This window comes from Spinacia oleracea, chromosome 6, assembly GCF_020520425.1.
Source record: "Spinacia oleracea cultivar Varoflay chromosome 6, BTI_SOV_V1, whole genome shotgun sequence".
NCBI lineage: Eukaryota > Viridiplantae > Streptophyta > Magnoliopsida > Caryophyllales > Amaranthaceae > Spinacia > Spinacia oleracea.
In genome coordinates, this window is record NC_079492.1 from 33,339,914 (window position 1) to 33,361,033 (window position 21,120).

The 21,120-nt window shown below is 36.5% G+C and overlaps 1 protein-coding gene and 1 long non-coding RNA gene across 3 annotated transcripts; both read right to left on the minus strand.

Moving 5' to 3' along the window:
* Positions 1 to 2,629: 2,629 nt before the first annotated feature.
* Positions 2,630 to 8,749, minus strand: LOC130464279 (uncharacterized). 2 transcript variants are annotated; one of them, XR_008924653.1, is made up of 6 exons: positions 8,427 to 8,749; positions 8,296 to 8,355; positions 7,603 to 7,809; positions 5,810 to 5,955; positions 4,774 to 4,954; positions 2,630 to 2,833 (listed from the first exon to the last, which is right to left on the minus strand). It is a non-coding gene; the product is annotated as an uncharacterized lncRNA (long non-coding RNA). The 2 variants fall into 2 exon arrangements; XR_008924652.1 differs by having other exon boundaries at positions 8,296 to 8,749.
* Positions 8,750 to 9,787: 1,038 nt separating this feature from the next.
* LOC130463057 (uncharacterized) lies at positions 9,788 to 11,325 on the minus strand. The gene is made up of 4 exons (XM_056832078.1): positions 11,320 to 11,325; positions 11,022 to 11,128; positions 10,162 to 10,369; positions 9,788 to 10,045 (listed from the first exon to the last, which is right to left on the minus strand). The coding sequence occupies exons 1-4, from the start codon at positions 11,323 to 11,325 to the stop codon at positions 9,788 to 9,790; spliced, it is 579 nt and encodes a 192-aa protein (XP_056688056.1).
* Between the last annotated feature and the right edge of the window lie 9,795 nt (positions 11,326 to 21,120).

Below are 21,120 nucleotides of genomic sequence, written 5' to 3' on the forward strand. Positions count from 1 at the left end.
CCAAAAAATCATATTAAATATTTTTTATAAATATATTATTTCAAAATACATTTTTTTCAAAAAATCCCAACCAAAACCAAGTAATACTAATATTTTACCCCATGTTCTCTTCCTTGATCTTCTGTTTTGCATCCCCAACTCCAACCACTTTACCCTCTACCTTCTGTTCCGTAGGTGCTGCATTTTATGATTTATCTTTCTCGCTTTTCAAAGATGTTGCATCTGCCATTTTCATCAGACGTCCAGAAGCTTATTCATTTACACCTGTTGGGACGTAGCTGAATCAACAATGTTAGGCTCGAGATGTGCAAGTGTTTGCACTGGAATGATTGGCGAGGGAGCAAGTAAGTTGAAGCTTGTGAATTCTTCAATTGTTGACTTAGTGACTGTAGGAGTTTTGGGTAATGGGATTTCAATGGCAGGGCTTTTCATCTCAAGCTCAAGAGGAATTTCAGGGGTTGGGCTTCATATTCTGATCCCTGGAATGGGTATGTCCAACTTTGGAGTATTGATGTCTTCTGCATTCTCCAGTAACTCCCGTATCTCTGCTTCTCTAGGAGTGGTTGGTAATTTATATTGGTTAGCTCTTTACTAATGGTATATATTCCATACATTTGCCATTAACTTATCCAACTCCTCAATGAATCCAGGCTCGTCAAACAGATGTTGATCCTGTCTTGGAATAGATGGGGTCTTGTTTTTCTTGTCTTCTAAAGCTTGGTTTTGGCTCAACTTTTGTTTCTTGGAGGTGTACTTGTTTCAAATGTTTTCAACTAGGATTAGCATTTTGTCTGTCGTTTCTGCCTCGTTAAACATTTCATACGCTTGGTCTAGCATAATGTACATCTCACTGACATTGGAAGCAAGCGTACGTCTTTGCCAATGTACCAAATTTCTCCAAAAACTCCTTCAATGATGTGAACAATATATTAATATAGTATTTAATTTTAGAACATCAAGTTTTTTAAATAGCAATGATATCTTGTTCAGTTTTAAACATAATCAAACTTAGAACATAAGTATAAGTAATTAGAACATTAATTGGGAAGTTTAGAACATTAGAGAAACATAAGTATAATGAATAGGGGAAAGTATAAAACTTAACTAGTAGTTTAAAATGTTAGAATCATATATTGTATTTGTTTCTAACCTTCACTAACATGTTCTAAAAGCTTATTGTTTTGTGTTCCAGGATTTTCTTAATACGTTCTAAATACTACTTATTTATGTTCCAATATTTTCTTCCCATGTTCTAAAACTCTATTGTATGAGTTTCAAAGTATATCTTAACATGTTCTAAACTATGCAGGATGTGTTCCAATTAAATATGAGAATGTTCTTACCATCATTTCAGTTTTTGACCTTGAAGAAGTGCCTTCCTTATTTGGTGCTTCTCTTGTTTGTGGAATTTCAACATTCGGCACGACATTTCTCAGAATAGCAGCTTCACCTCCTATGCGTTCCAGAACAATCCCTTGTCCAAATCCTCTTGCCAGTAGCAGGACTTTTCTTGGCACCTGTTGTCCTCTTTGTAAGCGATCAAAGTACACCACCTGTTCAGATTATTTTAATATATATTAATTATATAGCATGTTATGTAACTTTTAAAACGACAATAACAAAAGGAAAGTGAAACTTACCAATAAAAACGGTAGAGGTCCAATATAGAATCCTCCCTTCCATTATGTCACATATTTTTTTCCAATGTTTATACACGAACATGCTCTAATCCATATTAGCAATAGTGCTTGTGTTTATATAGATGTACATGAACTTGATGTATACTTGTGGGTTGGTGGTTGATCTCATGCATGAGTTTACAGCAGCAATGGCGATGTTCCAAATGAACTTATAGTATACAGGTTTATATTCCAGTTCCTTGATTCTAGCGATTAGTGGAAAGTTTGTTGGGTTCCCCTTCTGGAGCTTAAAGTTTTTCCTCCATGATCTTTAGAACTCTACATAATTATCATCAATGTCCTCATTTTCTGGCTCTTGAGTTTCTTTGCCTCCCAATGGAACCTCATACACTAGATGAATGTCTTCTGGTTAATTTGATTAAAAATATTCCCCACACTAGTAGAAAAAACCCTTATTGCAGCGGGCTTTTAGACCCCTGTTGCAGCGTACATCGTATGCTGCAACTGGGGGGCCTGCAACAAGTCTGAACTTGTTGCAGCGTACAAGTTCGCTGCAAAAAGTGATTTGTTGCAGCGGGCTTTTAGATGTACGCTGCAACAAGTGCCAAAAAATTGGCAAAATTTTGGACTTGTTGCAGCGTACATATAAAAGCCCGCTGCAACAGACTCAACTTTTTGCAGCGTACATTTATTTGTACGCTGCAACAAGTCTGAATTACTCAATTTTTTGCAGCGTACATTTATTTGTACGCTGCAACAAGTCTGAATTTTTGCGAAATTTTTTTCCCTTGTTGCAGCGTACAACATATTTGTACGCTGCAAAAAAGCACTTTTGGCAGGAAAATTCTAATTTTGTTTAGGGATACCTAGAGTGCCTTGCACTAAATATAGAAACCTGTCAAAACAATAATAGAATAACGCAACCTGTATAACAAATATAAAAACAACAACTGGAGTTTTGTATATATCCCAAAACCAAAAGTGCACATACTGATACATTTAAATATATTTACGTTCCAATTTCAACGTACGCATACATTTTAACATAAAAGATTGTTCTATAACATCTAAACCAACACGATCAAGCGCCCTCAGGTCAATAATAAATACTTGGTGGTAAAAAACTTCGCCCATTGCTCACGAACCACATCAATTTCCTCACTAGCATAAGGCGCAGTCCTCGGAGTATAGACCTTACAAAAACAAAAAATTGATGGAGCATTAGATTAAATGTCATTTTAGTCTAAATATGAACTATAACGACCCAATGAGCCTTAAATGTGCATAAATAGATTGAAATGAGTCTTTAGGTTCTTTAGTTCAAGGTTAGGAGCGAAAATGTCTCATTTTAGCCTAAATATGACCTATAACGACCAAACAAGTCTCAAATGTGCATATATAATAGATCGGATTGAGTCTTGAAAAGTTAAAAATAATCATATGAATCATGTAATAAGTTTGAAATTAGTTTTTAAGTTCGTTAGATCAAAGTTGGGAGCGAAAATGTCATTTTAGCCTAAATATGACCTATAACGGCCAAAGAAGTCTCGAATGTGCATAAATAGATTGGATTAAGTCTTGGAAAGTTAAAACTAATCATATAAAACATTTAATATGTTTAAAATGAGTCCTAAGGTTCTTTATTTCATATTTGGGAGCAAAAAAGCCTCATTTTAGCCTAATATGACCTATAACGACCAAACAAGCCTTAAATTTGCATAAGTAGATTGGAATGAGTGTTAGAAAGTTAAACTATTCATATTAAACATGTAATAAGTATAAAATGAGTCCTTAGGTTCTTTAGTTCAAAATTGGGAGCGAAAATGCTTCATTTTAGCCTTAATATGACCTATAACGACCCAATAAGCCTTAAATGTGAATAAATAGATTGAAATGAGTCTTAGAAAGTTAAAACTATGCATATTAATCATGTAAAAGGTTTAAAATGAGTCATTAGATTCTTTAGTTCAATGTTCGGAGCAAAAATGTCATTTGAGCCTAAATATAGCCTATAACGACCCAATGAGCCTTAAATGTGCATAAATACATTGCAAAGAGTCTTGGAAACTTAAAACTAAGCACATTTATCATGTAATAAGTTTGAAATGAGTCATTAGATTCTTTAGTTCAAGTTGGGGACGAAAATATCATTTTAGCCAAAATATGAGTTGTTTATAAATGAGTAACTAAAGACTAAGATGATGAAGTTTTGTGCTTTATTATTGTTTTTCATGAAGTTTCAGTTTATTTTTCATAGTTTGATGATGGTTTGGAGATATTGGCCTGACTCCATGTTGTATCGGTCCATATAAATTAAGGTTTATTGTAAAGTAAACCCTTTGAGGATTGATCATAATAGCAAGTAGTGTTTATTACTCCGTACTTTGTATCTATTAAGGACCAACAAGGAAAGTAGGAAACACTCCACTTGTTACCGTATATTAACCATGTTCTAGGACTTGATTTCAGCAAATATTATTGCATTAGTCTCTAAGTTGCAGCATCCTCAAGTCCAAAATCTCCAAATTTTAATAATGTGGTTCATTTAAACCGAAGGATATAACATGTAAACATGAAAACATTCAGAATTTGGGGACAAATATTAGCCGGACAAAGTACATATTTACGTCAAGTTTATTCAAATTTCACGGGCCAAATCAGGTTATAACTTATGAATTGGCTAATATTATGAAAGATGACCAACTGTCCACCTCTAAACATGAACCAGAACAACTCCATCTATGATATCGGTGCATGTCCTATGATCTAGTTATCTCATATGTTTGAGTTATGTACTTCACTTTAATAGCTTCATATTGTTTTTCACTTTTTTGTTCGTCTATAAATAGTGCTTATGAGCAGTACGGACACAAGAGACATAAGAGCAACTATCTATTTCAGAATATAGTCTCTTAATTATGTTGATACGTACTTCTATTAAGCTCAAATGTATTATCGTGAAACATTTCTAAATCTTAAGTTGTATTAGGTGTTTGAGAATAAGAGCTAGAATGTTCTTGAATCAGAAACTCTGAAAAGAAATCTCGCCTTCATTTGAACAACTCAATAAGAGAAACAGGACACGAAAGCATTACAAATAGTGCTTTGAAGTGGTATAGTTAAGAAGAAAAACCTTTATTTAGCAGTGCGTCATTTCAGAAACATAGATGATTTGTTCAACTCCGAAATAAAGCAGTACTTGAGCAGCATCACAAACAAGCTTCTCCTTGCCCCTCTTACAATCATCAAAACATCAGTTCTTCTCCAGGCACAGGAAAAGTGCTAGGCACAGAAACGAATGCTTGCCTTCCATGCTGCATAGAAGTTAATACATTTGGTGATCTACATACATGGAGCGAATATGTTATTCAAACAACCATTAAGAGGGTGATCCCTCTCTCCCTGTCACTTCTTAGGTATAAGGGATATTCATATATGTGGATCTCAACAGCTTCACAAAACATTTGACAGCAAACCTGTTTATAAGATTGAAATTTGGGTCCTATTTTCTGAACAAAATAAGTTACAGACTTACAGGTTGTTATAACTCTTTATAAATACTTAATTCTTGAATTGTCATGTTCCCACAACTCCACCCTAACTAGTGATAAATCCAAACTAATGAGCCACATAAAACATATACAGATACCTATCACCTATACCCAAGCTAGTTAACATTGTTAAAAACTACTATAAAGTACACAATGTCTATCGAAGCTTCTAATCCTCGCAACGATCACTTGTCAACTAATGATGCAATGTTGGGAAATCAAAAGCTTTGTGGAAGAAGTGACTCAAATAAAGCAAATAGAAGTGGTTCGAGTAAGAATTGGATGATGAGTTGGACCAAATCTACATGTGTGTGTGTGTGTGTGGGAGTGGGGGGGGTGGGGTGGGCGGGGAGGGGGGGGGGGGGTGAGACCCTGATGGCATTATGACTGGGGTGTAGTTTTCTGGGTCAGTTTTCCCTGCCCAGCAAGAGCATACAAGTTTATTTTACTGATACAAAACCCTTTCTTCAAACAAAATAAACATACAATGGAATACCTTTACGAAAAGTGCTTGCCTACCATACCTCTATAAAACAATTGCCTAGCTCCTAGTATTTAAAAGTGAATCCAAAAGCACAAAATAACCAAGGCCTGAAGTAAACTCAACCAAGTCCAAACCTTTCAGTAGTATCCAATTTGGATCTTAAATCAGCTATTTCAGCCTCAGCAACAGAGAGACGCCGTTGGCAAGCCGCCTCAGCTTCATTAGCAGCTTTTATCCTCAGCTTCAACTAGTTTAGTGATTTGATTCTAGAAGAGGTAGACTGTGGACAGATACAAGAAGATAGAATAGATCACATAGTAAGTAGAGGCACGGGAAGATATGTCAGACTACATTTACACAAACAAAGAGTTGGAGAAGTGAATTTATCACAACAGAACTAGAGTATAGAGGAATATCAAATCAACAGTTGTCTGATTTTTTTTAACTTTAACAGGAAAAAAAACAGTGGAACGGTTTTATTCCTTTTAACATAAAAGTTTGTGGCATGAGCCTTAGATGTGCGTAAATAGATTGAAATTAGTATGTCCACCCTCCTCTCATCTCAAACAAAACCCATAAAGGCAAGAGTCCGCAAGACAAATTCTGGGCTTGGCTTGTAACTGAGTCCCTGGCCATCACTCTGGTTCTTCTCTAACTTACACTGAACACCAATTATACTTTTTCCAAAAAAGACTTGCTCCATCATCTGCATCTCTTACATAGTCAAGCGCATTTTTCAATCTCAAAACTGGACTCATTTCAGCTTTTAGTTACAGGGGATGAGGGTCTAAAACTCAAGTCTCTCAAAGGAAAAAACCCGTCAATTTATCAGAGAATATAGGAGACAGCAGCACAAGTATCTAAACCAAAAAGAAAGTGATTGCTAGATACCAGGAAACGTTGTATTCATCTGGGTCTCTACGGTACGCACAATACCAAGCTGCTCAACGTAGTTTCCTAGGACTATCAATGCTCTAGTGGAAGCAATTATAATTTTATAATTCCGGTCACCAATACACCATTGTAACATACTACTAGAAAGACCTATCCTAGAGGTAGCTTCTCGGCATATATTGCATAAGTACTACATAGGAGAGTTGGAAGTGTGGAACCACTGATCAGAGAGTGATTTGAACCCCTCTCGAACATGAAACTGCAGTTCATCTAATACAGTATATAAATAATCAATATCCAGTTTGCAGTGAATCAGTGATCACTACAAGACCTTGAAAAACTGAAAATAATAATACTAGCCAGACTATGGGACTAGTATTATGAAAGCTGAAACTTTGGAAAGGCATAAATACGACAATACCTCAAACGCTAAATCAAAGTGCAGCTAGCTGAAAGGTGGTTCAGATGTTTATGCTAAGACATGTGTTTGGGACGGATAAAAATTAGGAATTGAAAAGACTTTTCGCTCAATCAACAACCCTCGATGTTGTCAGTTACGCTTAAGTTAGGAATGCATATTCACTCAAAGTTAAGAATAAAAGTTGCGTTGGATTGCTTGGCCACTATTTTCAAGCTTCGGTCTACCCCTTAACAACAATATGCTAACATCCACATCTATAACCCACTGCACGAAATCATTTGTATTCATATAATTACTTGAAAGTGGAATAGAACTATTAGATGACCATAAAGAATTCTGCAAGGAATAAAAAATGACAGATAATAGTAAGCCTGGCCTAGCTGAAACATATCAATTTTTGTTTTAACGTATCAAAGTATGGCTGATTTCAAAATATAAACTTGATCAATTGAATTCCCCCGAAGTAAAGCAGAATCCTAACATTTACCCTTATCCTTATATCAGTCAGTCCATGAACAATAACATATACTAGTATTAAAGAACACTTCAATGTGCAGGACCAAGAAGAAAATAAATGCAAACTAAAGATAACAAAGTTTTATCAAAAACTACCTTAAATTTGGCAGGTTCAACTAGTTGAAAAACAACAGTATCTCCTTCCAATTTCAGAACTATGGCAAACCTTTTCCACCCACCACTGAGTCCACGATATTGAGGCAGATAATTGGCTTCGTATTGTTCTCCAGTATCTGTCTCGAGTACTATAACAGTACGGTTTTTTACTGGTATATGCGCCCTTCAAAAGGGTGGAGGAAGTCTCTGTGACTCCACCAAATGAACCAAGTAAGAAAACACCTCAAAATAAGCATATTAATTTCATCAGAATAATATATAGTTTGTCACATTTGGCTAATGAAAAGGCCTAAAACATGAAACATGAAATTACTTAAATTGGATTGCTTTAGATTCAAAAAAGGACTGACATTCAAGAATGGAGGGAGTAGTTTTTCACATTTGCCTAATGAAAGAGCCTAAAACATGATTTGAGGTACTAACCAAGATGAAACCACCAGAAACATTCGATTTTACATCACTTGTACGGTAGTCGGATGTTCAACATTTATCTTTGAGTGAATTTTTCTAGCATGAACAGAATTATATTTCCTTAATCAGGGATTATTACAATATTTTTCTCATCAAGAAAATCAAATTAATTGATATATCTCTGTTTAAATTACATACGAAGATCAAGATTCAAGAATTTGCAAAATTTCATCATTTAAAACAAAAGAAATCATAACCCACCCGAGATAAACGTATGTATTTTCTCCTAATCTTGTCAGCCAACAATTTCTTTGGCTTTCTCTGCAAAAATGAAAAATGAACAAACCCTAATTTTGAAAACGAAAATAAAAAGGGACAGGGGAGAAAGTTACTTGCCGCAGCGAGGATTGACGGAGAACAGGGTTCGCGAACCGGCCGAGCAAAGAAGCTTAGTTTTCCGAGCAGGGAATCACTTCGCCGGTTGTTTTTTCGAGCAGGGAATACCTTTTGCGGGGGTTTTTCGAGCAGGGAACCACCGGTGAGAGGTGAGGAAATTAAATAGACTCTTGCTAGAGTACCACCGGCGACGGGCGAGACCACGCGGCGACGACCACTGGTGAGAACCACCGGCGAGACGCAGGGTAAGCCGAGAGAAGAAGAAGGGAGTAATGAGAGTGGGATATTCGCTGCGAAATTGGTCATGAGGTTTGAGGTAGAAATGTTTGGTATGAGTTAAAGTTGCAGCGAAAAAAATTACAAATATGTTATTGCAGGGGGCTTTTACCATGTACGCTGCAAAATAAAAGGTCTATTGCAGGGGGCTTTTACTATGTACGCTGCAAAAATCTCTTTTGCAGGGGGCAATTAATTTGTACGCTGCAACAACCCTTTAAAGGGTTTGACCCGCGTTGACCGACTGGTTGTTGAAGCGTATTAATACTTGTACGCTGCAACAAGGGGGTTGCAACAGGGGTTTTTTCTACTAGTGCCACTGTTTGGCAGAATTATCGACTGTCGGTCGACATTACAGCTCATAACCAGGTATTCTGCCAACACTGAATTATGGTTTGCCATACTGAGACTCAGAAATCCTCCAAATCCAATTTTTATGATACCAATCTTGTTCGTCTCTAGAAGTTTCTTGATCAGTTCGATCAATTGGGTTGGTGGAATTTTATGATATAAAGCCGCTTTTGCTTTTTTTTTTCTTCAGAACAATAGGCATTGCATCCTCATTTATCCCCAACACCTCCAAATCATCATCATCCTCTTCAATTTTCCTTAGTTTTCCCTTCCCTTTGTCTGTTGTTGCCACCATATGCAACAAAGATATTTAGAACATAGCACCAGGAACAATGGAACATAATATTGTATATTTTAGAACATATACATAATATAAAATATTTTGATCATGTTAATTTATATATTAGAACATAAGGTCTTAGTGTGTTTCAAAATCTTAAACCATGTTTTATATAATTTTATCTTGTGTTCTAAATCATGTACACATGTTCTAATTAATTAGTCTTGTATTCTAAATCTTTTCTAACTTTTTTCATGTTTTTCTTAACCAGTTTTTCATGTGTTCTAGTTTATTATCAACATGTTCTAATTTGAAAAGTCTATAATTTACCTGGAGTTTCTTTCTTTCTTTTGTTCTTGGTCAATGGATTTTCTTCCTCTTCTCCATCCTCCGATTGGAAATATTCATAATCTTCCTCTTCTAGTTCATAACTCTCAGACGCCTCTTTTTTCATAGTTTTATGGGAGATTCTCCCGAAATTCTTCCCGGTTTTCTTTTCTTGCTCTCCTCTTCCTCCTCATCATTTTTAAGCTTCACCCCTCTTTGTGGCTGCTTTCTTCTCTCCTTTCGATATTGATTGGAAACGTCAACATCTTCTTCTTCTTCTTCTTCTTCTTCTTCTTCTTCTTCTGTAGATCTCTCAGATGTTTGCTCTCTAAAGGTACTTTGGGTTGGTGTCCTTCTTCCCAAGGCCTTGCTTGGCTTCTTCTGTACCATTCCCTTTCTCCTTTTTGTAACATTTTTGTCATCGTTTTCTTCTTCCTCCTCCTTGTTTGCATCCTTCTCCTTCTTTGTTTTTTCTACGTTGGTTGAGTTCTTGCAACCTTAAATTGACTTATTAGTATATCATCATCTATTTCTTCCGGTTCCACTTCTACTGCATCTTGTACTGCATCTTCTATAATCGATTTCACTCCTCGAAGTGGTTGCAATCTTGTCTTTGCCGCCACAAATTTCCTTTTCATTCCTCTTGGAGCAGAGGCATCAAACTCGTCTTTGTTAATGACTTCAACTTGTTTATCAACCTTCTCCCTATTAAAACGTACAAATGAAGTAGAACATACATTAGAACATTCCATCATCTCATTAGAACATTGATGAGTGACATTTATGTCACTCCTAGGGGTAGATCTTAGGTGTTTTTCTAGGTTATTTTATTATATATTTAACTAATTTTATCATTTTTAGCCTTTATTTATTTTATTTTATATTTTGTAGCATAATTAGCGTAATTAGTGATTTTTCTTTGTTTTTAATTATTAATTTCGTATTGTGTTTGTTTTATTGGTTTTGATAATTTTATAGTTTAAGTAGTTATTTTTAATAATTTATTTCTATTTTTATTTCTATTTCTAGTTACTCGTATTTTATTTTATATTATTTCGTTCTCCCTTCGCCTTTTATTTTAATTTTGTAGGTGTATGTTGTTCGGAGCGTCCGGGGTACAAATTCAAATCAATTGCATTGCGTTACATTGTCAAGAAAAGTAAAACTTGACTTTGAGAGCAACAAAGCAAAGAGCTTCACATCCCCCTTATCCTACACCACCCTCTCTTCTATCCTACACCACATCAGAAGGACCCACACCTCCCCAACTCCACCATCTCTCAACCACGAGCAGCTGCTCTCTCTCCTGCGCCACCCCTGGCAACAACCCCTACAACAACACCTGCCTTCTTCTCACCACCGAAACACCAACCCTTGTTGCCACCCTCCGTTAACACAAATCCCCAGCCCAACATCATCATCATCGCAATCCACCACACTACCACCAATTCGCACAATCAACAACTTCAATTGCAACAATTTATACCAAAATTGCACATCAAAATCGAACCCAGAAAACAGAGCAAAATCAGAGTAATTGGTTCGCTCGAACCCGTAAATTAGTTCGGCCGAACATGAAATTTAGAGTTCCTGATTGTATGAGTTCGGTCGAACCTCAATGTGTTTCCCCAAACCGAACTCGGGTCTGCCCGAACCTCCATTAACGTTCGACCGAACATTTGGGCGGTCGAGTTCTTGTACGGAATTAATGAAGGTCACGTGCTTGCCTTGGTGGTTCATTGTTGGTGGCCTCGATCTTCCGCTGTACAACTCCGTTTGAAGGCTGCGATTTGATTGAAGAGTGAAGGGTTGTGATTGGTTGTTCTTCGAATTGGGGTCGTGTGATTGGAAATCGGAAACCTATGATTGAATTCAGATGTGGCTGGTGATTGAAGATGAGCGAAGATGAATGATGAAGGCCGTTGATGATGAAGATTGAGAATTGGTGATTGATGAAAGGAGCAGCGAATTGAGGGGCTGACTGATTTCAAAGGGAAGAGGGAAGGAAAGGACGAAAAGAAGGGGTAATGGGTCTGAGATGTTCGGGATTTTTGGGAGCTTTATTTGTGTTTTCCATTTTTGGTTTTTTTGTTTTTTATTTTCTTTTCTTCTTTTCTTTATTTTATTTTTCATTAATTTGATTTTCCTTTAAACTTAGTTTTAGATTTATCTTTTCCTTTTCTTTTTCTTTCTCCTTTTTCTTCTTTTTCTTCTTTTTAAATTTTATTTCTCTTTTTATTTTCCCATTTTATTTTCTTATTAGGATGAGTAGTGTAAATAGAATTGAGGGGCACAATTTTATTACAATGAAAATAATTAGTCTTAGTTCTCCTTTCTCTTAGGGTTTAGGGTTTAAGGTTAGTTTTAGGAGAGAGATAAAAGTGAGTAATTATGAATGAAAATGGAGGATTTTGGTTAAACATCAAGTATGGCAATTTGTATTGGAGACTTACACCATCAATCAATGAGCATTTCTATCTCTCTCTTCATTTATTTCTTTATTTTTGCTTACTTTATTTATTGTTTTAATTAGTTTAATTTTTTTTGCTTAGTTTAATGATTCATGTTTAGATTAGTTGTTATTATTGTTTAGAATCATGTTTTTAGTTGTTAATTTCTATAATTTTTGTGTTTTTATGATTATGGAGTAGTTTATTGGTTAGGGTTTGGGTGAAAACTCAACATTGATTGGTTTGAGTGTTGGTGATTGGAAATTAGGGGTTTTCATGATTGTTTGGAGTAGTCTAGTTGGGTTGGAAAGGGATTAAAGACCTAAACTTGACTATTTGGTTGAATTAGGACTTTAACTTACCCCGGGTATGATAGGGTAGAACGGGAGTTCGTCCTTGATGCTTAGGGAAATTGTTCGCGCATCGGGAGATGGTTGGAGCTATTTGTGAATTCAACGCTTATCATGTAGTGCTTGTGAATCTCCCCCGTTTTCAATTCTTTTATGTCCATTCCATGATTTTTTGGTGTTTGACCCATTCCCTAATCTCGTTTGCTTTTGGTTTCTTAGTTTAGTTGTTTTAGTTTTAGTTAGTTAGTTGACTTTCCAAAACCCCGTTCCGACCTAGCTTGTTGTTCGATTAACATAGATTAGTGCACCTTAGTCCTTGTGGATTCCGACCCTTGCTTACCGCTTTACTTGTGTTTAGTGGTTAGTTTAGGTAATTTGTTTGATTAGGAGAGACTAGTAACGACCTAGTTTTCCCTAGATCAAAATGGCGCCGTTGCCGGGGACTTCGGTTTGCATTAATTTGTGTTAGTTAGATGAGTCTAGGTCATTGTGCATAGTTCTTTTCATTTTTCTTATTTATTTATTTTATTTTGAAAAATTTAAAAAAAATGGCAAGTTTCTCGTTTCCTCAATTTGAGCATGAGCCGTTTTGGATGTATTTTAAAAGACTTGAGGAGTCTCTTGGAAGTGAATATAGGTTTGATTTATGGGAATTATGTGAAGTAGTTTATGATGGTCTTAATGAGCTTACTAGGGGAATGGTTGAGAATATATTTCATGGTGGATTTCGGGCTAAGTCATTGGATGAAGCTTGGAATTTTAATAATTGGTTAGCTAGAGATACCTATGATTGGGAAATGACCAATCATGGGACATGTGTTTGGGATTATCATGTTTCTAATGTTGATTCTAGTTTTTGCATGAATTTCCTTGAAGCTCCACATGTTTTTAATGGTGAACCAAATATGCACGATTCTAATCCCCTTCCCCTTTATTCTCATGTTGATGAGTTGCATTCTAATGTAAATGTTTTTGATGCTTCTTATCAAATTCCTTCAAATATTTGCATGAATTCCCATGATCTCCCTCATACCCCCGATTTTGAATCTCACATGCTTGATTGCAACCCCTCTTCGCATGTTGATGTTCAAAATTCTATGCATTCGGAATCGTCAAAATCTAACTTGGAGCTTCTCCATGAGAGTTGCATGAAATAGTTTAATTCTAGGGCCAACCAAATAGCCGATCATATGACCTTTCTTGAGGCTAAAATCAATGCTATTCGGAAACCCATGGACCATTTTGCTATTATTGACGATGATTTGATGAAGGTTGAGAATGAAAATCAATTGGGAAAGAGTAGTCTAAATCTTGATGATGGTTTTGGGATGATGAAGATGAGGAGCATGATGTTGATGAGAGTGAGGTAGCCTCTTTTGGAGATTGGTTAGTTGAGGGTGTAGAGAATCATGAGCCCTTATTGATTGATGATTCGATTCTTGAGTCTCTTACTCCTATCTCAAGTGATCAACCTTAATTTCACTCCCTTTCCGCTATCTTTAGAGCACCCATCCTCTCATATCCCCTCTTCCTTGAGTGATTTCTTTGGTCAATGTGGAAGTAAGACATCTTATTTGATAGTTGAGGATGTTTTTGAGGCGAATGATGGTGATTTGGAGGAAAGATCCTTGATTGAGGACCCTTTGGTCGAAAAAGCTTATGTTTTGGAGTCTTGTAATGCGGGAGAAGTTATTTGTGAAACCCTTATTTCTACCCCTTCCCCTTATGTCCTATTTTCAAGAAAGCTTGGCCTAGTTCCTTCATTTCCCATCTCAATCCCTTTTTCTTTTCTCAAACCATCTCCATTAGATGATAATCTTGCCTCCATTGTCCTCAAAGTTCCCAATTCAATCATGCTTAAGGAAAAGAGTGAGATTGCCCCCCAAAAAGAGTTTGTTGAGGAGAGTTTGCCGATTATTTCTTCTTTTTCTAATTCTTTTGATTTTTCTTCTTCTTATTTTCTTGTTTTCCCTTTTGATCCTACTTCTTTTCGGCATCCTTCTCCTTGTTGGCATAAAATGGCACTAATCTTTGTGCATGCTTTCCTTTTGAGCATTGCATATGTTTTATTCCTTGAAATGTGTGCCGATGCATTTGACAAACTCTTGCGTTCTTTGTCGGGTTATTTACTAGAAAGGTCATGCTTGGGACCTTAAACAAGCCTTTCTCGAGAAGTAACCCGTGCTTTGTTGCTTTCATTTTCTTTGTTTTTGTTCTTACTTATGGTTCTTTTCAATTTTTGTTTTAGGTACTTAAGTGGAATAAACGTTTATTCTCGATAGCATATAGAAACAAAGCACGATGTTGGAGAAAGTTGACTACAAATGGAGAAATTGGATCATTTGCGGGTATTTAGACCCACCTACTATCCGGTAGTGTCCTTCCTCTCCCTCTTTTTATTACTCCATGGATTGATTGGGCATATGAATTGATGAGGCATGAGGTTGGATGGTTGAAAATGTTGATTGGGTTGACTCCATTTCTCTTTCTCTAATGTGTTGTGATTTGTGGAACTATGTGTATTGGTTGAATGCGTGTTTTCTTCCCCCCCCCCCCCTCCCTTCCCTTGAGTCTTTGTTTCAAGCATGACGACAATGCTTAATTCTAGCTTGGGGGGATAGCTTTTCGCTAGCTTGGGGGGAGGTTTCATTCTTTTTGTTTCTTTATTTTGTTTTCTTTAAAAAAAGTTCAAAATCCAAAAATATTTTCTTTATTTTTTTCTTTTTAATTATCTTTTCTTTCAAACTTTTGAAAAAAAATCAAAAACATCGAAAAAAATCTTAGAAAATCCAAAAAAAAGCCTCAAGTGCTTGAATAAAAGAACAAAAAAAATGATTTGCTCGTCCAAAGGAAGAATCTTGATGATTTTTAATGTGGATTCCCTTGCTTGTCATTTGGATAATTGAGTAAAGGTATTTCCGTTGAATTTTTGCATGTATGAGTTAGGGCGATTAGAGATAGCTTAATCTTTGTTGCTTGAGTCTCTCCTTGAAAAGGTTTTCGATAATTCTAAATGGTGAGCTTTGGTTTGAAAAGAGTTTCTTTTGTTCTTTTTTGGATCTTCTTTGCTACCTTAATTCCCTTTGGTGCACTTCATTCCCTCGAATAAGCTATGCTAAGAGTTAATTGGATTGTAGAACAAAAATATTGTGATTAATGTTTCGAGTCCAATAAGTGGTGCATTTGAGCTCACAAGGCGAAAGCCTAAGAGTCAAGTTCGAGTCAATAAGTGGTGCCAACGAGCCCGCAAGGCATAATAAGCCTATTAAAGTTTACATAAAGAAAAAAAGAGTCAATAAGTGGTAAATACGACAAGTCCTTGAGAAAGTGGGTTAGTTTAGATGATTGAGTGGGAGCTTGAAGATTTATTAAGTAAAGTTTTCCCTAGTGATGATGAATGTCATTGCGGCTCAAGAATCGAGACTCTAGACCCATTACTCAAGTTAATTCCTTAACCTTACAATCCAAGACTCTCTTAGCAAAAGTCAAGGTTGGGGGAATCAATGTGCATTTTAGGTGGTGGTGATCATATCTATCCATTTGAGAACAATGTTTTTTGACTTTTCGATGCCTTAGTGAAACTAATTGATGATTCGATGCTTTGATTGTGTTTCTCTTGCACCTTAGATTAGTCTATCCCTTATATTCCTAATTCATGGATGCACTTTGGTGATGGTTATGCTTTGAAAGCTTATTTGAATCGACCATGTTTGGTGAACCATGCTTGATGAGATGACTTTGGGTAAATTGTCTTGATTGTGCTTAATAAAAGTTATGGGTTAATCTTGTGGGAAACCCTTGCGAGATCTCACTCGTCCTCTAGAGCGATTTAGGGGTTTAAAGGGCTTGTTGCATGTGCTTAAATGCAACCGTGATTCCTACGACAGTGAGTTAGTGTATATTCTCATCCTTGATTTTCTTTATTTTCGTTTTGTTTGAATAAATCTCATTCTCTCCTCATTTTTCATCTTGTTTTGCTTGAGGACAAGCAAAAGCTTAGCTTGGGGGAGTTTGATGAGTGACATTTATGTCACTCCTAGGGGTAGATCTTAGGTGTTTTTCTAGGTTATTTTATTATATATTTATCTAATTTTATCATTTTTAGCCTTTATTTATTTTATTTTATATTTTGTAGCTTAATTAGCGTAATTAGTGATTTTTCTTTGTTTTTAATTATTAATTTCGTATTGTGTTTGTTTTATTGGTTTTGATAATTTTATAGTTTAAGTAGTTATTTTTAATAATTTATTTCTATTTTTATTTCTATTTCTAGTTACTCGTATTTTATTTTATATTATTTCGTTCTCCCCTCGTCTTTTATTTTAATTTTGTAGGTGTATGTTGTTCAGAGTGTCCGGGGTACAAGTTCAAATCAATTGCATTGCGTTACATTGTCAAGAAACGTAAAACTTGACTTTGAGAGCAACAAAGCAAAGAGCTTCACATCCTCCTTATCCTACACCACCCTCTCTTCTATCCTACACCACATCAGAAGGCACCACACCTCCCCAACTCCACCATCTCTCAACCACGAGCAGCTGCTCTCTCTCCTGCGCCACCCCTGCAACAACCCCTGCAACAACACCTGCCTTCTTCTCACCACTGAAACACCAACCCTTGTTGCCACCCTCCGTTAACACAAGTCACCAGCCCAACACCGTCATTATCGCAATCCACCACACTGCCACCAATTCGCACCATCAACAACTTCAATTGCAACAATTTAGACCAAAATTGCACATCAATATCGAACCCAGAAAACAGAGCAAGAACAGAGTAATTGGTTCGCTCAAACCCGTAAATTAGTTCGGCCGAACATGAAATTTAGAGTTCCTGATTGTATGAGTTCGGTCGAACATCAATGTTTTGCCCAAACCGAACTCGGGTTCGCCCGAACCTCCATTAACGTTCGACCGAACATTTGGGCGGTCGAGTTCTTGTACGGAATTAATGAAGGTCACGTGCTTGCCTTGGTGGTTCATTGTTGGTGGCCTCGATTTTCCGCCGTACAACTCCGTTTGAAGGCTGCGATTTGATTGAAGAGTGAAGGGTTGTGATTGGTTGTTCTTCGAATTGGGGTCGTGTGATTGGAAATCTGAAACCTATGATTGAATTCAGATGTGGCTGGTGATTGAAGATGAGCGAAGACGAAGGATGAAGGCCGTTGATGACGAAGATTGATAATTGGTGATTGATGAAAGGAGCAGCGAATTGAGGGGCTGACTGATTTCAAAGGGAAGAGGGAAGGAAAGGACGAAAAGAAGGGGGAATGGGTCTGAGATGTTCGGGATTTTTGGGAGCTTTATTTTTGTTTTCCATTTTTTGTTTTTTATTTTCTTTTCTTCTTTTCTTTATTTTATTTTTCATTAATTTGATTTTCCTTTAAACTTAGTTTTAGATTTATCTTTTCCTTTTCTTTTTCTTTCTCCTTTTTCTTCTTTTAATTCTTTTTAAATTTTATTTCTCTTTTTATTTTCCCATTTTATTTTCTTATAAGGATGAGTAGTATAAATAGAATTGAGGGGCAGAATTTTATTACAATGAAAATAATTAGTCTTAGTTCTCCTTTCTCTTAGGGTTTAGGGTTTAAGGTTAGTTTTAGGAGAGAGATAAAAGTGAGAAATTATGAATGAAAATGGAGGATTTTGGTTAAACATCAAGTATGGCAATTTGTATTGGAGACTTCCACCATCAATCAATGAGCATTTCTATCTCTCTCTTCATTTATTTCTTCATTTTTGCTTACTTTATTTATTGTTTTAAGTAGTTTAATTATTTTTGCTTAGTTTAATGATTCATGTTTAGATTAGTTGTTATTATTGTTTAGAATCATGTTTTTAGTTGTTAATTTCTATAATTTTTGTGTTTTTATGATTATGGAGTAGTTTATTGGTTAGGGTTTGGGTGAAAACTCAACATTGATTGGTTTGGGTGTTGGTGATTGGAAATTAGGGGTTTTCATGATTATTTTTAGTAGTCTAGTTGGGTTGGAAAGGGATTAAAGACCTAAACTTGACTATTTGGTTGAATTAGGACTTTAACTTACCCCGGGTATGATAGGGTAGAACGGGAGTTCGTCCTTGATGCTTAGGGAAATTGTTCGCGCATCGGGAGATGGTTGGAGCTATTTGTGAATTCAACGCTTATCATGTAGTGCTTGTGAATCTCCCCCGTTTTCAATTCTTTTATGTCCATTCCATGATTTGTTGGTGTTTGACCCATTCCCTAATCTCGTTTGCTCTTGGTTTCTTAGTTTAGTTGTTTTAGTTTTAGTTAGTTAGTTGACTTTCCAAAACCCCGTTCCGACCTAGCTTGTTGTTCGATTAACGTAGATTAGTGCACCTTAGTCCTTGTGGATTCCGACCCTTGCTTACCGCTTTACTTGTGTTTAGTGGTTAGTTTAGGTAATTTGTTTGATTAGGAGAGACTAGTAACGACCTATTTTTCCCTAGATCAAACCTTAGATCAAATCACATTAGAATATCACATTCACATAATTTGATCATGCAAATTAACATTTAGAACATGTCAAAAATAACAGAACATGCAAAATAGATTTTTGACAAAAACCTTTCATTTATAACAAGAACAATAAGGTATCTATTACAATAGATGATTTAATTTTGTACCAACATACCTAGCAGATCATTTCGGCTTTTCGGGATCATCCTCATCACTGTCAGTGTTCTCATTGTCATCATCTTCCTCTGCCACATTATCCTTTTTATTACTATGACAAAGAGTTGATTTCCTTACATTCTCCCACCTGTTAAATAATGAAAAGAAGTTATTCATTTTTAACGTAATCCATTAACTAGAATATAATAGTTAAAATTTCAGAACATACCCAAGAGCTGATCACGGTTTTATCTAACATTTTCTTCACTATTTTGCTCATCATTCATCATAATCAGTTTCTTCATCTTCAGTTGTCACATGTGTTTCCCAGTCATTTGCATTTGAAATTTCATCCTCGTTTTATTTCTTGGATACATCCCTAATGTAGGGGAATACAGTTAAACATACATAACACGTGCGGAACATCCCCAAAACCAGGAAACATGTATAAAGCACAGTTTAAGAAAACTTACATTCAAAGCGTGTTTTCCCGAGTATTGTATCAACGAACACGAACAAACAACTCCACTTTTTGTTCCTCTACTTGGTTCACCGACACGTTCAGATCCGTCTTGACTATTGTAGCTTAGACAACGCACAAGATATTTTCTTTTAGGGATGAACAGTTTTCACAGAGAGAAAACTGAAGAACGCAATATTAGAATTAGGTTTAGGGTTTTTGGAAAACTGAATGAGTGTTTGGTTGTGTGCAAAAATATAATAACTAAATATTATATTAGTGTAACCGGCTAAGACAAGGCCTTGACGGGCCACAGTTGCACACACGGCCTCACAGATCCGCGCACAGCCAACACGCTGCAGGCCGAAGCCCATAGCGCGCACAGCCGAGCAGCTAGGCCGTGGGCCTCGCGTGCTCGCTGCTGCGTTGCTCTGTTGTTGCACGCTTGTGCCACGCCACGGGCTTCCCTCCTCGCTTTGCTCGCGAGCTCGTTGGCTCGTTGGGCCTTGCGCGCTTGCGCGCTTGGCTCGAGGGGCCGGCAGCTCTGATCCTCCTCGTATCCGCGACTAATAACTTACGGCTATTATTTATCGTATCGTATACGAAAAATCACCGTCGTACGATACGATTATTCGTTTCGCCCAGCTTACGAATATTCGCGATACAATATACGATTCTGATGCAAGGTCGTATTGTATAACACATTTTCCAAAACTAATTCCCCAAAAGTTATTAAATGAATTTCCGATTCATTTAATCCGGTGATCTGTTACATGCCATTGGCGTGACCTTGTAGGTTCAATCAAGAGTAAGTTGTAAGCTTAATATACATTAGAACTCACTGATCAGAAGCATTGCCCCAGCTAGCTGTTCCGATCACTTGATCTCACTGAATTAATTGTTCGCAATTAATCTGAACCTTGGTATTTAGACTTAATGCGCCTTGGGTGAAGGACATATTTCCTACAGTCTCCCACTTGTCATTCAGACAAGTGTGCATTCACATTCCTTTGTCACTTATTGTTACTTACTGAACATAAGGTAAGATCCAAGCCATCCTTATTAGGTCCAGAAGTGTTTCTCAGATTACATAGCTCAACTGTTAAACTTTTACAGAAGGTTAAGCCTTAACCAATCTGAGCACGGCCATGCATTTTACAGTATCTAACTCTCCGAGAGGCCTTGTTACACAACAACACTATATCCTATCAAAGGTAGGAGGACAATCCATTCTTGCAATCTATGAACACTCACATTGATTCATAGTACGCCCAATAACTGCTTTTATAACCTCCTTTTACTGTGCGACGTTTAGCTAGAATCAAAGCAAATTAATTCTCAAATGAGCAGGCATAATCGCTCCTGTTCTGAGGAATGGTTCTAATCAACATTAATGAGAACTACATATGACATGACTTTAATCTCTTAAAGTGTTCTCATGGTCAATCCGATACAAGATCCAATAAGTATCCATGCAAAAGATTCTGACATCCAGTCAATCTAGTTCAAGAAACAGAACTAAAAAATCTACTTGCAATCTAATCTTCATTAGTCATTGGTCGTCCACCTTTCAATGAC

Bases quoted from the DNA above. Each gene is read 5' to 3' on its own strand.
- LOC130463057 (XM_056832078.1), bottom strand. The intron at 10,370-11,021 runs GTGAGAAGAAGG...ACGTTTTAATAG, and splicing joins CAAGGGTTGGTGTTTCGGTG to GGAGAAGGTTGATAAACAAG. The intron at 10,046-10,161 runs GTTGCAAGAACT...GGAATGGTACAG, and splicing joins TACTAATAAGTCAATTTAAG to AAGAAGCCAAGCAAGGCCTT.